Here is a 13,672-nt window from a genome sequence, read left to right on the forward strand (position 1 = left end):
CGCCACCTAGTGGGTATTTAAACTTAGGGCCACAAAAATAAAATATATAATTCAAGCTACGTTATGAAAGTTAAGAAATTGGAGATTAAAATGATATGCAGAACATTCAGTTGGTCATTGAGTCAGGTTAGAATATTAATGAGGCTTATTATGTTTTATGTTGGTTATCCACAAATACATCCATTAGATTGAAATGTAACTGTCCCTCTGAGAAATAAGGATTTCCAAATAATTCTACGCTAATCTAATAAAATATGTAGATGTACAATTTCAAAGAATAATTGTACACAAACATGCCATTTGACTCAGGAAATGTGATAAATTAAAGGTGATTCATTACAAAAGGTTTCAAGCTCAATTATTTTATTCTGTTCATCTATTAATTTTGTCTTTTATGGACTGGATTTTCCCCCACATGTCTGACAGTCATTAAACTTGAGATGCAGAGCAGTCTATGCTGTATTCAAAGCTCTAAATCAACATGTATAAGTATATTAGTAAATAGTATTCAAGCAAGCAATATCTGGTATGGACTGGTAGGGTCAAGGGTGACATGACGTGCAAACGATTGAAAACAATCAAGACTCTTCAGTAAAAAAAACTGTAGCAGTAACACACGTATGTGTCATCAAGTCAAGTGATAAGAAAGTGATAAGAAAGCTACTGAAAAAAATAACTTCAATCAGCAACTAATTTTTTAAGGAAAATATTATATAAAAAATAAAGTAAAATCCAATAACAAGGTTTGTCCCATCCAGTGTAAAAATACAATTCTGTATTGATTTGAAGTCATTAAGTTACATGATATGGAAAACATTTTTTTGAGAAAAAATGTATTCAATAAAAAAAGTCTTATAAAATAGAAGGTGGACTCAAGGTCTTATTTCTCGAGTGTACTTATACAAAACGACATTGTTTGTCACAGAGTGAAGTGACAAACAAACTATTGAAACAATCAAGACTCTGATCTAAAACGGCTGAATTTCCATGAAAATGGATAAAAAACTAAAACCATATAAACACAAGTCCATGGATGCATGTCCAGTGTCATTCAATTCTGAATAGATTAAGAGTAATTTGATCACAGGACATGGAAGCTATTGAAAAGAAGAAACAAGTGAATTTCCACAAACAAATAAACTAGAAAAAGGTACTAAAATCCAATAAACATTTGTACAAATGTACACTGATTTGGAATTACTGGGTCCCAAGCTATAAGAAAATCAAGACTTAGCAATAAAAAACAAAACATGTTTTTAAACACAATATTTGTTTAAAATAGAAGAGGCCCTACAATCCAATAAAAGGAGATGTATCTTATTTGTAAAGTGTGGAAATAATACTGGAATTGATTTTGGAGTCAATGCATCACATGAATAGTAGCTTGTGAAGAAATGAGCAGAGAACCAGCAGAGGTTGGATACAGTTGCAAGAAAAAATGTGAACCCTTTGGATTCTCCACACATAGCGTTGTGTGTTCCTTCCAAACAACTCAACTTTGGTTTCATCTGTCCACAGAATATGTTGCCAGTAGTGCTGTGGAACATCCAGGTGCTCTTTTGCAAACTTCCAACGTGCAGCAATGTTTTTTCTGGACAGCAGTGGCTTCCTCCGTGGTGTCCTCCCATGAACTCCATTCTTGTTCAGTGTTTTACGTATCGTAGATTCGTCAACAGAGATGTTAGCATGTGCCAGAGATTTCTTTAAGTCTCTAGCTGACACTCTAGGATTCTTCTTCTCCTCATTGAGCATTCTGCGCTGTGCTCTTGCAGTCATCTTTACAGGACGGCCACTCCTAGGGAGAGTAGCAACAGTGCTGAACTTTCTCCATTTATAGACAATTTGTCTTGACTGATGAACATCAAGGCTTGACTGATGAACATCAAGGCTTTCAGAGATACTTTTGTAACCCTTTCCAGCTTTATGCAAGTCAACAATTCTTAATCGTAGGTCTTCTGAGAGCTCTTTTGTGCGAGGCATGGTTCACATCTGGCAATGCTTCTTAAGAATAGCAAATTCAAAACTGGTGTGTATTTTTTATAGGGCAGGGCAGCTTTAACCAACACCTCCAATCTCGTCTCATTGGCTGACTCCTGACTCCAATTAGCTCTTGAAGAAGTCTTTAGCCTAGGGGTCCACCCTGCACTGTGAATGTTTACATGGTGTGTTCAATAAAAACATGAAAACATATAATTGTTTGTGTGGTATTAGTTTAAGCAGACTGTGTTGTGACTTAGATGAAGATCAGAACACATTTTATGACCAACTTATGCAGAAATCCAGGTAATTCCAAATAAAAGGGTTCACATACTTTTTCTTGCAACTGTATGTTTTTAAATAATTCCAATAACAGTAGGGGGCGCTAGCGTTGTAACCTTCCTGAGATGAAACAGTAGAGAAAGAATGTGCCCACTGGGTAAAAAAAGCATGGTAAAAAGGTGGATTGTCATACAGATGCAGAGGACGAGAATGCATACTAAACGTTGGTCAACAGCAATGGGATGAATGAATGAATGAATGTCTAAAACTTGATCCCAGAAAAAGTTCAAAAGTCAATAAAATACATGCACTGCAATATATGTTTGCGTATAAACCAGGTGTGCAAACTCATGATGCAGGAAAAGAATCAGCTCAGTGTGTTAGGAGAGAGGAGGACAACATGATGATGTGTTTGGGGTACCTGGACACTGGATGGAAGGCCTGCAGGTGGGCGAGGAGGCTCAATCCGAGGACAGTGGTGGCCTTCTGCAGTACATATATAGGGCGGATTGCTGCCCGTCCAGGTGGAGGAGACGCGCAGAGACATGGCCAGGGTGGACCGGGGCCTCATCCACCAGAAAGGAGAATCGGTCAGAGAAAGTTAACTGACTGAGTATTGAAGTTCACAATCCTCTCACAGTCTCTATAGCTCACAAAACAGGGCAATTTTGAGCCCATGATGGTTAAAGGGAAAGTGTTAGCCTCATTTTGAGGTTTATGTTTGGCTGTGTTTTCTCCTTCGTGAGTGCAGTAGTGGACATCTCCTCAAAACAGCTTTAGAAATCTACCTAAGGTGACTATAATCCTCGATCCACAATGAAAATAGACTTGAGTGTAAGGGGACAAGATCTAATTGTGTGTCACAAAGATTTCGATTGAACTGGGTAAACACTGGATGCAAAGTCAGTCATCTCCTGATAGAGCCTCTGACGGTACAAACGCCGGCACATGCGCAGTGTCACCAATTTTGGAGGAAAGAATTGTTTGGGAAATGATTAAGGTACAACAATCATTAAACATGAAGGCCTATAGCCTGCCTACATCTGATTGTATGGACAGACAGGGAGACGAGTTTGTGGTTGATACAAAGGATCATAATGGATTACTGATTAAGCTGTAACTATGAATCAGAAAAAGGTGCAATGTTATCTTGCAATTTGCTGTGTGTGTGTGTGTTGTTGTTAGCAAACTGTGCCATGTTTCAAAAGGAAACAGGAAGCTGTACAATTGTTGACAAACCCAAACCTGTTACAGTTTTTAATATGTTTCTGCCTTAGATGTTTGTGTTTATAATTCATTTCGGTACCACTTTACAATAAGACTACCCTTATAAAGGGTTTACGAATAGTTTGTATTTCATTTATTAATTAGGTTGTGAACACTTTATAAATCATTAATCAGCTTTTATAAGACATGAGATAAACAGGACAACTGTGAACGGTTGCTTGCCAAATAGTGAGCCCACATTTATCTGTACTGTTAAGCCTTGTTATATTGGCTACCTAGCTTACTTCGTCTCCTTCATCAGCCAGTTTCCTTGGTATCTGTTGTTCACTGAGTTGATTCCCCCCTTCCATCTTGATGTTTCTTGGCATTGTTACGACCCTGGTCGTTATGTATGTGTGTGTGTGTGTGTGTGTGTGTGTGAGCAAGCAGGCAGTGCTACCTTCAACAGGCTGATTGGTCCACCTGAAGAAGAGGGGAGCATTTAAGCTGCAGCTATGCAGTCACTCTGCGCTCTCTCCGACTCAGCTTTTCCTGCTCCCAACTGTTGCGTATTTGTATCTGTCCTTTTGTACTTTTTGATTTTGATATACTTTATTAATCCCCGTGGGGAAATTGTTTCTCTGCATTTGACCCATCCTGTGTTAGGGGCAGTGGGCTGCCATTTTGAACGGAGCCCGGGGAGCTGTGTAGGGAACGGTGCCTTGCTCAGGGACACCTCTGTAACACTTGGTCTTGCCGGGACTTGAACTGGTGACCTTCCAATTGCCAAGCCGAGTCCCTATCGACTTTGCCACCACCGCTTCTGTCCTGGTATATTTTGTAAACCTTGGAAGGATAGACATAACTTTAACCTGTCCTTGTTGGACACGCCTTAAATCTACGTGAAAGTGTGAAACCCTTTTTCTTTTGGTTGGTTCTCGTTTTCTCCTGTTGTTACGTCAGTGTAGGAAAGAGTCCTGTATGTTTATTTTCTTATTTGTTAGGCAAGATTTTTGTGTTCAGAGATTTGTTTGTTTTGTGGGTTGTTGCACTTATTTGTTAAAAATAAAACGTTGGTAGTTAAATGTACCAAACGGCATTCACTGTCTCGTTGTCTATGTTCTTGGGAGTGGGAAAAGAGGAGAGAGTGCACATTTTATGCTGCGCCTAGGTTCCCCTAGATCTGGGCATAACAGCATCTCTTATGACCATCTATGAATGAGTTACTAACATGTATAACTGCCAAAAGGGAGCCTTGTAAAGTGTAAAACACATTCCCATTTATTAATGAGATACAACCATTTATAATTGGTAAAAGGGAGCCTTATTGTAAAGTGTGAAACACATCACCATCTATTGATGAGTCACTAACATTTATAACTACTGAAAGGGTGCGGTTTTTTAAAGTGTAATACACATGTCCATTTATGAATGAGTTATAACATTCACGCTGACCTAATACACATTTTTCACATGAAATGCAAAGTAAGATGCAAAAGAGCCAAGCAAAACATTTTATTCACACGTGAAGAAAATCAGGACTCAAAGTAATGACTGTTTAGTATGACTGATACACATATTTAAACATAAAAGCTTTTCTCAGACATATATTAAAGACTTGGTAAGACTTAATGCTACTCAGACTGGAAAGGCTTTGTGTATATCCTTGAACAAGCGTCCAAGCAGTCCATCAGGGTGAGCAGAGCCAAGCCAAGATGACCATTCAAGAACCTTGAGGTGTTCCTCCAACAAACTCTCTGTACGGTTTCCTCTCAGTCTACGGACATGTCCTTTGACGGTCGACCAAGCTCTTTCTATATGTTGGGTATGACTGCCAGTCTGGGGGTTCATAAACCACCTGCTGTGGTTTAAGGTGTAGTGGTTGTACCCCATGTTACTCAGCACTCTCCTGTATGCCCTCCACTCATCACTAATAATGCTACTTTCTGACTTAACATGCCGTCTAATCAGAAGGACAAGATGGCATCTTGGTCGTTTCTCCACTAGTTTCAACACTTTTTTTTAATTATCTTGTACAAGAAAGCCCAGTCTATAACTGCCAAATGTAGAAACTGTGTACAGTACCTTCTCCCAGACACAAATACTCAAATTAAATAATTTACTTTAACGGCATTGGTATTACCAATGCTTAATATTTATTTGACACCAATTTGGTAATACAATTAATAAAAAGAACAAGGTTTGGGTTCGTTCTTCAGATATGAATGTGACGTTAACGTGTAAGCTCAATAATGAATACCAGCTCAACCAACCATATTGTAATGTCTAAGTAATCATCTTGAAATATGACATTAATATTTGTAATATACACACATCTTATTGTGAGGTTGATTTCACATACACTAGGCCGCTCTTCAACACTACTTTGACGTTAGCTTGTCTACATAATCGATCATAGCAAATGTAAATTAACCTTATCAATGCATAAAGTTACCTACCAATATCTCTAACTTACAAGGATGACCTTATTATACCAACCTAAGACAGAAGCCGTTTGTTCTACAGTATTATCCCACTTAATGCTTAACACTCTCTATTACGTTTTAACTTGGCATCGTTAGCACAGATGTAGCTACCACATGCTAACCCAAGCCTTAACATGCATTAACGTTAGCTGACTAAAAACACAAGCAACACATACATAAAGTACTAAAATGTCACTTACCGTAAAACTGCATTCATGCACCGTCTATTTTAAACGCGGAGCGAGTCACAATAGTGCGATAAGCATGAAGAATAGTCCACAAGGCACCAGCACAACAAACACGGCCGAGTTCAAGTTATGTTCCCCGGATGAGCTGAGCAGGCAGAGCCCCTGTAGCATCACAGAGCTGCTAGCAGAGCAGAAAGCTGGACAGACCTGTCACTCAATGTGACCACGCCCTAATGTATGCCACCTTAAGGCTTAATATAACTTAAACAAATTAGTATTGGTAGTAACTCATTAATAAATAGTGATTTGTTTAACACTTTACAATAACAATTGGCAATTATAAATGGTAGTAACTCATTAAAAAATGGAAATGTGTTTTACACTTTACAAGGCTTCCTTTTAGCAGTTATAAATGTTAGTAACTCGTAAATAAATGGTCATAAAGAGATGCCAAGAAACATCAAGATGGAAGGGGGGGGAATCAACTCAGTGAACAACAGATACCAAGGATGTTGGCTGATGAAGAAGACAAGTAAGGTAGGTAGCCAATATAAGGCTTATAGTCATCTTGCCAAATAGTGAGCCTGATGTGTTGATGTATGAAAACTACGTTAGAACTGGTTTATAAATGGTTCTTAATGATTAATAAAGTGTTTACAGCCTAATTAATAACCCTTTATGAATCATTTATAAGGGTAGTCTTATTTTAAAGTGGTACCATCTCATTCAGTGTGCACATTCTAACACTGGATCCAGAAAGCCATTTAACAATGTAATGCAGTCAAAGGATGGATTGAAATGGTTAATAGATTAGATGTTGATGGCTGGTTGTTTCTTGGGGAGTCAAAGGCCTGAAGGGAAAAGCTTTATCAGAATCAGTTTTTATTAGCTAATATAAAGTACATATGAGGAATTTGCTTTGGCATAAGGTTACATGCAGAAAAGAAGAATACACAACCCCCCCAAAAACCGGAGTGGTCTAAACATGACGTGCAAACATAGCATCATTATTAAAGCATGGCTGTGATTGCTGTCTTCATCATCATGGTGCTCTAAACAGAAGCTAGAAGGATGAAGCAAAGTATGGCGGTGGAAGAATTTTGCAGCTGTAAATTACTTTAGGGGTCTGCAATACATTGCATGTCAGGCATGTCAGTTGTTGATCACCACTGTTTTGAGCTGGTGTTAAGCTGTTTTCACTATACATGTGTACTATTTTTTTAACAATTTCATTTATGAAACACAGGAGAAAGTTAGCCTCCCATTAAGATGCAGTGCACATTATCCCATACACATTGTAAATATCAATAAATATGTGGTAAATAGGTATTATAAAATTGCACAAAAAACGACTCAGTTTGACAAATATAAAAGGTTGCAAAACACGTTTTGATGGCAATGCAGGCTCTGACTGTGTGAATCATACTGTCAAATACTTGCCTACTAGTGTCTATTTAATTATACCCCACTTATTTCCGATTGTAGTTCTAAAACAAACCATGAGGTGGCCGTAGTGTCTTATGAATGCTTTGCACTATGGGTACAATGGATTGAATGATTGAGATCAACATAAATAAAAACAGATGTGTCCAGTTAAGTATAAACAATAGTTCAGACCTATTTGTTTAATAAATTGCCTTCAACTGAATTGTAATAGGCTATCTTAATTAGCCAGTTATCTGTTTCTTTATTTGTCTTCAGCAATCTAGATGGTGACAATTTATGTCATAAAATGGCTGATGGACAACAAAGAAGGAACTTCTTGGCGGTTTGGAATAAATACAGTTACTCAAATTAATATACTCAAATCAATAGGCTCACCTTTTATATTTATAAAAGGTGAGCCTATATATAACGTTATATATATATATATATATATATATATATATACCGTTTATGAGGCTCACTGAGAAAAGCAACGAAGCATTTCTGCTTGGCCCTCTCTGAACACTAGAGAGAGCCAACATCATAGAGTTTTAATATACTATTTTCTATCCCTCTGTCTCTCTCTTTTGTATATCTCTTAACTGTCAGCGTTGAGTTTAGTCATATTTTCACACATTTGTTTTTTGTGTAAACATCAGTATACGTTTAATTTTGTAAATTGCATACTGCATTATCTTATTTACTCGTATCTCTCTCTCTATATGATCGTTTAATGTTATTTATTTTTGTCTGATTATTTGTAAGGATCTCGGCCTATTATTTCAGTACAAATATGGTAGAAAAATATAGCGAAAAACAAAACAAAAAATCATAAAATGAAATGATTTGGTCTATTATTTTATTGGATTTCTGTCTATGTGTTTTAATAATAATGGCGTTCTCATTTGCCTATATTTTAATTACTTTGTAAAAAAAAAAACACAGCATTTTGACATCTCTTTATGTTTTTTCGCTGCTCTTCAGTTCAGTGGATACCTTAAATAATGAAGAGTTAAGGGGGACTGGGTGGGCAGGCCGTGGTATTAAGTCAAAAGTCCGTCGTGAATTGTGTAAACAGCCCGGGGCGGTGGAAAAAGTTCATGCCCGGGTCCATGTAAGGAGAAACCGGCGGAGCACCAGGCCACTGCACGGACATTTAATTAAGACGACCTGCAGAGGATTACATCGATATTAGGACTGTAACTTTGCCTCACAATGACCATTAACAATTTCATGCACCATCGCCTTTGACAGCAGGCGATTCAGAGGCCTCATGAGTTGGCTTAGAGAAACTTCTGCCTATCTTTGGTCAACATCTTCTTTTATTTCAAACCTCGGCCTTAAATCAATTACATGGGGGGAAATACATCTACTTTAAAATACCTAGCCTATACATTCTCGGGAGACTTCTCTCGGGAAAATGAATGACTTAGACTTGTGGTAAGATTTTTTTTTTTAAATCGTGTTGTTTATTCGCTCACATAGACAATAAACTCTTAATAGGCATCCAACACCCCAACACAACAGATATTCAAACATTTTGATGAAAAGCTCCTCATGTTGGGTGTCACGCTCATCCCATTTGGTGCCCTGCTTTATAAAGCTTTTCTTGAATAAACTTCTCACACCTCCGGCGACTCGTAGCCCAAACTGTCTTTTAATTGTTGTAATGAGATCTCACTTAACCTCCCACTGCCAACGATGCGAGGTTCCGCCCTGCTTTGATCTCTGTGATCTGCTGCTGGTGTTGAGTGTGAAATCCACTTTTAAAGATATTTAAACTGGATGTAAACGAAGCCGTTTTGTGTATTGGTGTTTCTTTCTTTCTAATCAAAATAGTCCAGTTAGTAAGTGCAAGCCAGAAGCATGCCAAATGAAAAAACTGAATGCCCTGCGAACATAGTCAATTTAAAGAAAAATACCAGTAGTCTATAACGTTGGTAAAATGTTCTAATTCATATTTAAACTTGAAAAATAACTTATTTGATTTCTTAAGCCAGCTAAAGGCATGATAGAGGTCTTTCTTTTGAGACAAAATGTGCAAATATGAACTCCATGATCTGATTGTGTACATGCAAGTGGCACTGTCACGTCTGAAATCTTGGGCTGGAGTGGGCTGGGAGTTACCGACACCTCCTCTCGTTTTTCTAAAAGCCCTGAGTGTGGTCAGAAGCTTTCTTGCTCCCTCACTTCCCATTGGATGGCTCGTCCACTTTTCGGGGAGGAGCTCCACTGGAAGCAAAAAGAAGGAAATAATTTAACTGCGCAAAAGTCCTCTCTGGTGACGGATGTCCAAAGTTCAGAACTTTTTCAATGCGCGTTTCATAGAGACAGAGATGGGGACAGCTTAAACACTGCAGAGAACCAGCACGTTGAACTGTTGTTGAGACATTGCTCACTCATTCCCTTTTTGTGAGCAGTGAGGAACTGTGATTTTAGCGCCTCAGCATTCAGGAGAGGAGAAGTGGAGCTCTCCGTCTGCGTATTTTGGAGCTTTATTTTCGCTGGATCAGAGTGAAGACATGCAGGCTCGCTACTCCGTCTCGAGTCCCAACTCCCTGGGCGTCGTGCCGTACATCAGCAGCGACCAGGGCTACTACCGGGCCGCTGCCGGTGGGGGATACACGGGGATGCCCGCACCCATGAACATGTACTCTCATGCGGCTCATGACCAGTACCCTGCCAGCATGGCCCGTGCGTATGGACCGTACACCCCTCAACCTCAGCCCAAGGATATGGTCAAACCCCCCTATAGTTACATTGCTCTCATCACCATGGCTATCCAAAACTCGCCTGACAAGAAGGTGACCCTGAATGGGATTTACCAGTTTATTATGGAGAGGTTTCCATTTTACCGTGACAACAAGCAGGGCTGGCAGAATAGCATAAGACACAATCTGTCGCTGAATGAGTGTTTTGTCAAAGTGCCTCGAGATGATAAAAAACCCGGTAAAGGTAGCTACTGGACCCTGGACCCAGACTCTTACAACATGTTTGAAAACGGGAGCTTCTTGAGAAGGAGACGACGGTTCAAAAAGAAGGACGTGTTGAAGGACAAAGATGACCGCCTGCAGAAGGATGTGCCGCCGAGGCAGCAAGGCCGGGAGCAGGAGCAGGCTGTGCAGGGCTCCAAGCCTGTGAGGGTCCAGGATATTAAGACCGAGAACGGGTCAGTCACTCCGCCGCAGTCCGACTCGCCCTCTTTGAGCACCGTGCCCAAAATCGAGAGCCCGGACAGCAGCAGCAGCATGTCCAGTGGGAGCCCTCACAGCATCCCCTCCAATAGGTCCATCGGCATGGACGGCTCCGAGCACCACCAAAACCACAACCAGGCCTCGACGCAGGGCTTCAGCGTAGACAACATTATGACCTCCCTTCGGGGGTCTCCACAAGGTCCCTCAGAGCTCACCTCCAGCCTCACCGCCTCCACCAGGACAGGTATAACACCGTCTTTGTCCTTAAACTATTCTCCAAATCAGACATCTGTCTATAGCTCGCCCTGTAACCAAAACTCCATCTCCACTACCTCCAATGCAACCTATCATTGTAACATGCAAGCCATGAGTTTGTACGCCGGGGACAGATCTAGCCACTTGGCACCGAGCACCACCGTGGACGAAACATTGCCAGATTACTCAGTCACTACCACCTCATCCTCCATGAACCACGGTAATCTAAACTCTGGGCAGGAGGGCCACCATCCCCACCAAGGGAGGCTGACCTCATGGTACCTCAACCAGGCCGGAGACCTGGGTCACCTGGGCGCAGCGTACCCAGCACAGCAGCAGAACTTCCATTCAGTCCGAGAGATGTTTGAATCCCAAAGAATTGGCTTGAATAATTCACCGGTGAATGGAAATAACAGCTGTCAGATGTCATTCCCACCAAGCCAACCCATCTATCGCACTTCGGGAGCTTTCGTATATGACTGCAGCAAGTTCTGACCAAAAAGTTAGGCTCAATATTTTCCTCACGGGGTTTGAACTCTTCCAGTGAAATCCAACGTGTTCCCCACTCTCACCTGCCAATACCACAAGGACTAATATGAGACAGAAAACTAAAAAACTGAAAAAAGACTTGATCTTGGTTTTTCTAAAGAACAGTGTTACTACAAATAACACGTAAGTCTCTCTTTGCTTCTGTGGCACGATGTGATTATGTTAAGGATATGCCAAGGATATGCCAGTTTTCATGGATGTGTAAATTGCATATATTAATTTATTTCTAAAAAAAATGTAGCCGAGTATTATGGACCAAACACCAGAAAAAGTGTTTCTAAATTGAATTGCCTTAATTGTCCAAACAATTGTTCCATTATACAAGTAAGAAAAAGGAACGTGTATATCGCCGTACTATTTCAAAGATTCTTCATTTGTTGAAAAGTATTCTGAAGGATTTGTTTGTTTGTTTAATAAATTGTCATTTTATGTGAGTTAAAGTTACGCCTCGTTTCTTAAAGATTTAAATACAGGCTAGTGATATTTTACACTCAGTCTGGCCCGTGTTAGTTTTGTAAGTGAGGTATAGGCCTTGTAATCAATCTGATCTGACCCTCTGAGATATAGATCTTATTTCTGTGTGCTCATCACAATATATTTGTACTGTAGCCTCCTGCAGACTCACATCTTAAATAGGTGTTTTTTACTCTCACACCCAAACTACTAAATATCTTCTTGTTATTATGCCCAGAAGCATATGTTGCTTCTCATTTTCGTAAGAGAACAATCTTTGAGCAAAAATCGAATATGTATCCACAGCACACGCTAAAAGCGAACACGTTTTGTTTATTTCTATGCTTTTTATCATTAATATTTCACTTGTTTTATTGTCGTAATAGAATAGCGTATATTGATTTATATGTGATGATGTTGACCTGAGGCCTATAGACCTGGGAATCAGTCTGCACACAGCACAACTTTGTTTTGGATTGCGCTGTGTGTTTACTGGCGCATACCAGTGCTTACTTAATATCATACCGCACATGCCAAAGATAGTCCCGTTGTCACTTCAGTTTTGATGTTTGTATTCTCACCGTCTGACGTGAATGGAGACAACGAGCGTCACGTTTTGTTTTTTTAAATAAGTGACTCACCTTTTTCAGCGTATGTGGATATTTAATTGAAATAATCATTATTTATTAAATTAACTATTTTGTACTTGAAAAGCCGGATTGATGTTTTATTATGATCATAGTTGGCATTTTTCTCAAACATTTTCTTCAGTGACGTTAATCAATGGGAATCAATCTCTTTTAATCACTTTAAAATGGAAACTGATAAATGACTGTGAAATAGGCATATATTTAGTATTCTAACGTTTATGTATGGCAATAGTTTAATTTAAATCCAATTCATGTCGACCAAACAAGACGACAATCAAATCAAAGTTTGTTTTATAATAATTGACATTGTTTTATTTTATATAATAATCAATAGTATATAATATTTGGAATGTAAGGATTTTAACTATTTATTTAGCACAGATATATACTTATTTTAAATGTTACTAATATATAAAGCATTTTAAAGACATTAAAATCGTTTTTGCATCGATAGGTTTGTGCGTAACGTGTGCGTAAAATTGCACATTGTTATAGGCTAGTTCAAACAAAGACAATTATCATAATAATAATAATAATAATAATAATTATCATGATGAAGATAATAATATTAATATTAATAATAATATTACAAATAATAATAAATATTTTCTTTCTCAAAACCGCACAACTATCAGAAAATCTGAGTTTTTATATAAAGTAGCATATGTGACACGGAAATATTCACATCTGGTAATACATCGGATTAAAAACGATAACCCCTGTCATAATGATAATAATAATGATAATACAAATAATAATTGACAATTTGTTTGCACTTTAACATTCTAAAGTAAGATACTTGATTTTTTTCGCGACTACACTGACTTTCCCAGTATTTCAGATGCTTTATACTTCATATACTGTAACAGACGCACACTCAATAACAAGTGCTAGTAAAACTACAATACCAAATATGATACTAAAACGATGTTATACAAAAAGGAAGGTGGGTTAGACTGGCTTCCTCATATCCTTTTCGGCAGCATTCAGGCCTCGAGAAGACACAT

The 13,672-nt window shown here is 38.8% G+C and overlaps 1 protein-coding gene across 1 annotated transcript; it reads left to right on the forward strand.

Annotated features, from left to right (window-relative positions):
* Window positions 1-9,797: 9,797 nt before the first annotated feature.
* foxc1a (forkhead box C1a) lies at window positions 9,798-12,002 on the forward strand. Its single transcript, XM_034234432.1, has one exon. It carries the CDS (start codon window positions 10,087-10,089, stop codon window positions 11,506-11,508), a length of 1,422 nt encoding a protein of 473 aa, XP_034090323.1. The 5' UTR covers window positions 9,798-10,086; the 3' UTR covers window positions 11,509-12,002.
* Window positions 12,003-13,672: the final 1,670 nt, after the last annotated feature.

The sequence above is a fragment of the Gymnodraco acuticeps genome, unplaced genomic scaffold, assembly GCF_902827175.1.
Source record: "Gymnodraco acuticeps unplaced genomic scaffold, fGymAcu1.1, whole genome shotgun sequence".
NCBI classification, from domain to species: domain Eukaryota; kingdom Metazoa; phylum Chordata; class Actinopteri; order Perciformes; family Bathydraconidae; genus Gymnodraco; species Gymnodraco acuticeps.

Excerpts from the sequence above, each read along its gene's own strand:
- foxc1a (XM_034234432.1), top strand. The coding sequence starts at position 10,087 with ATGCAGGCTCGCTACTCCGTCTCGAGTCCCAACTCCCTGGGCGTCGTG.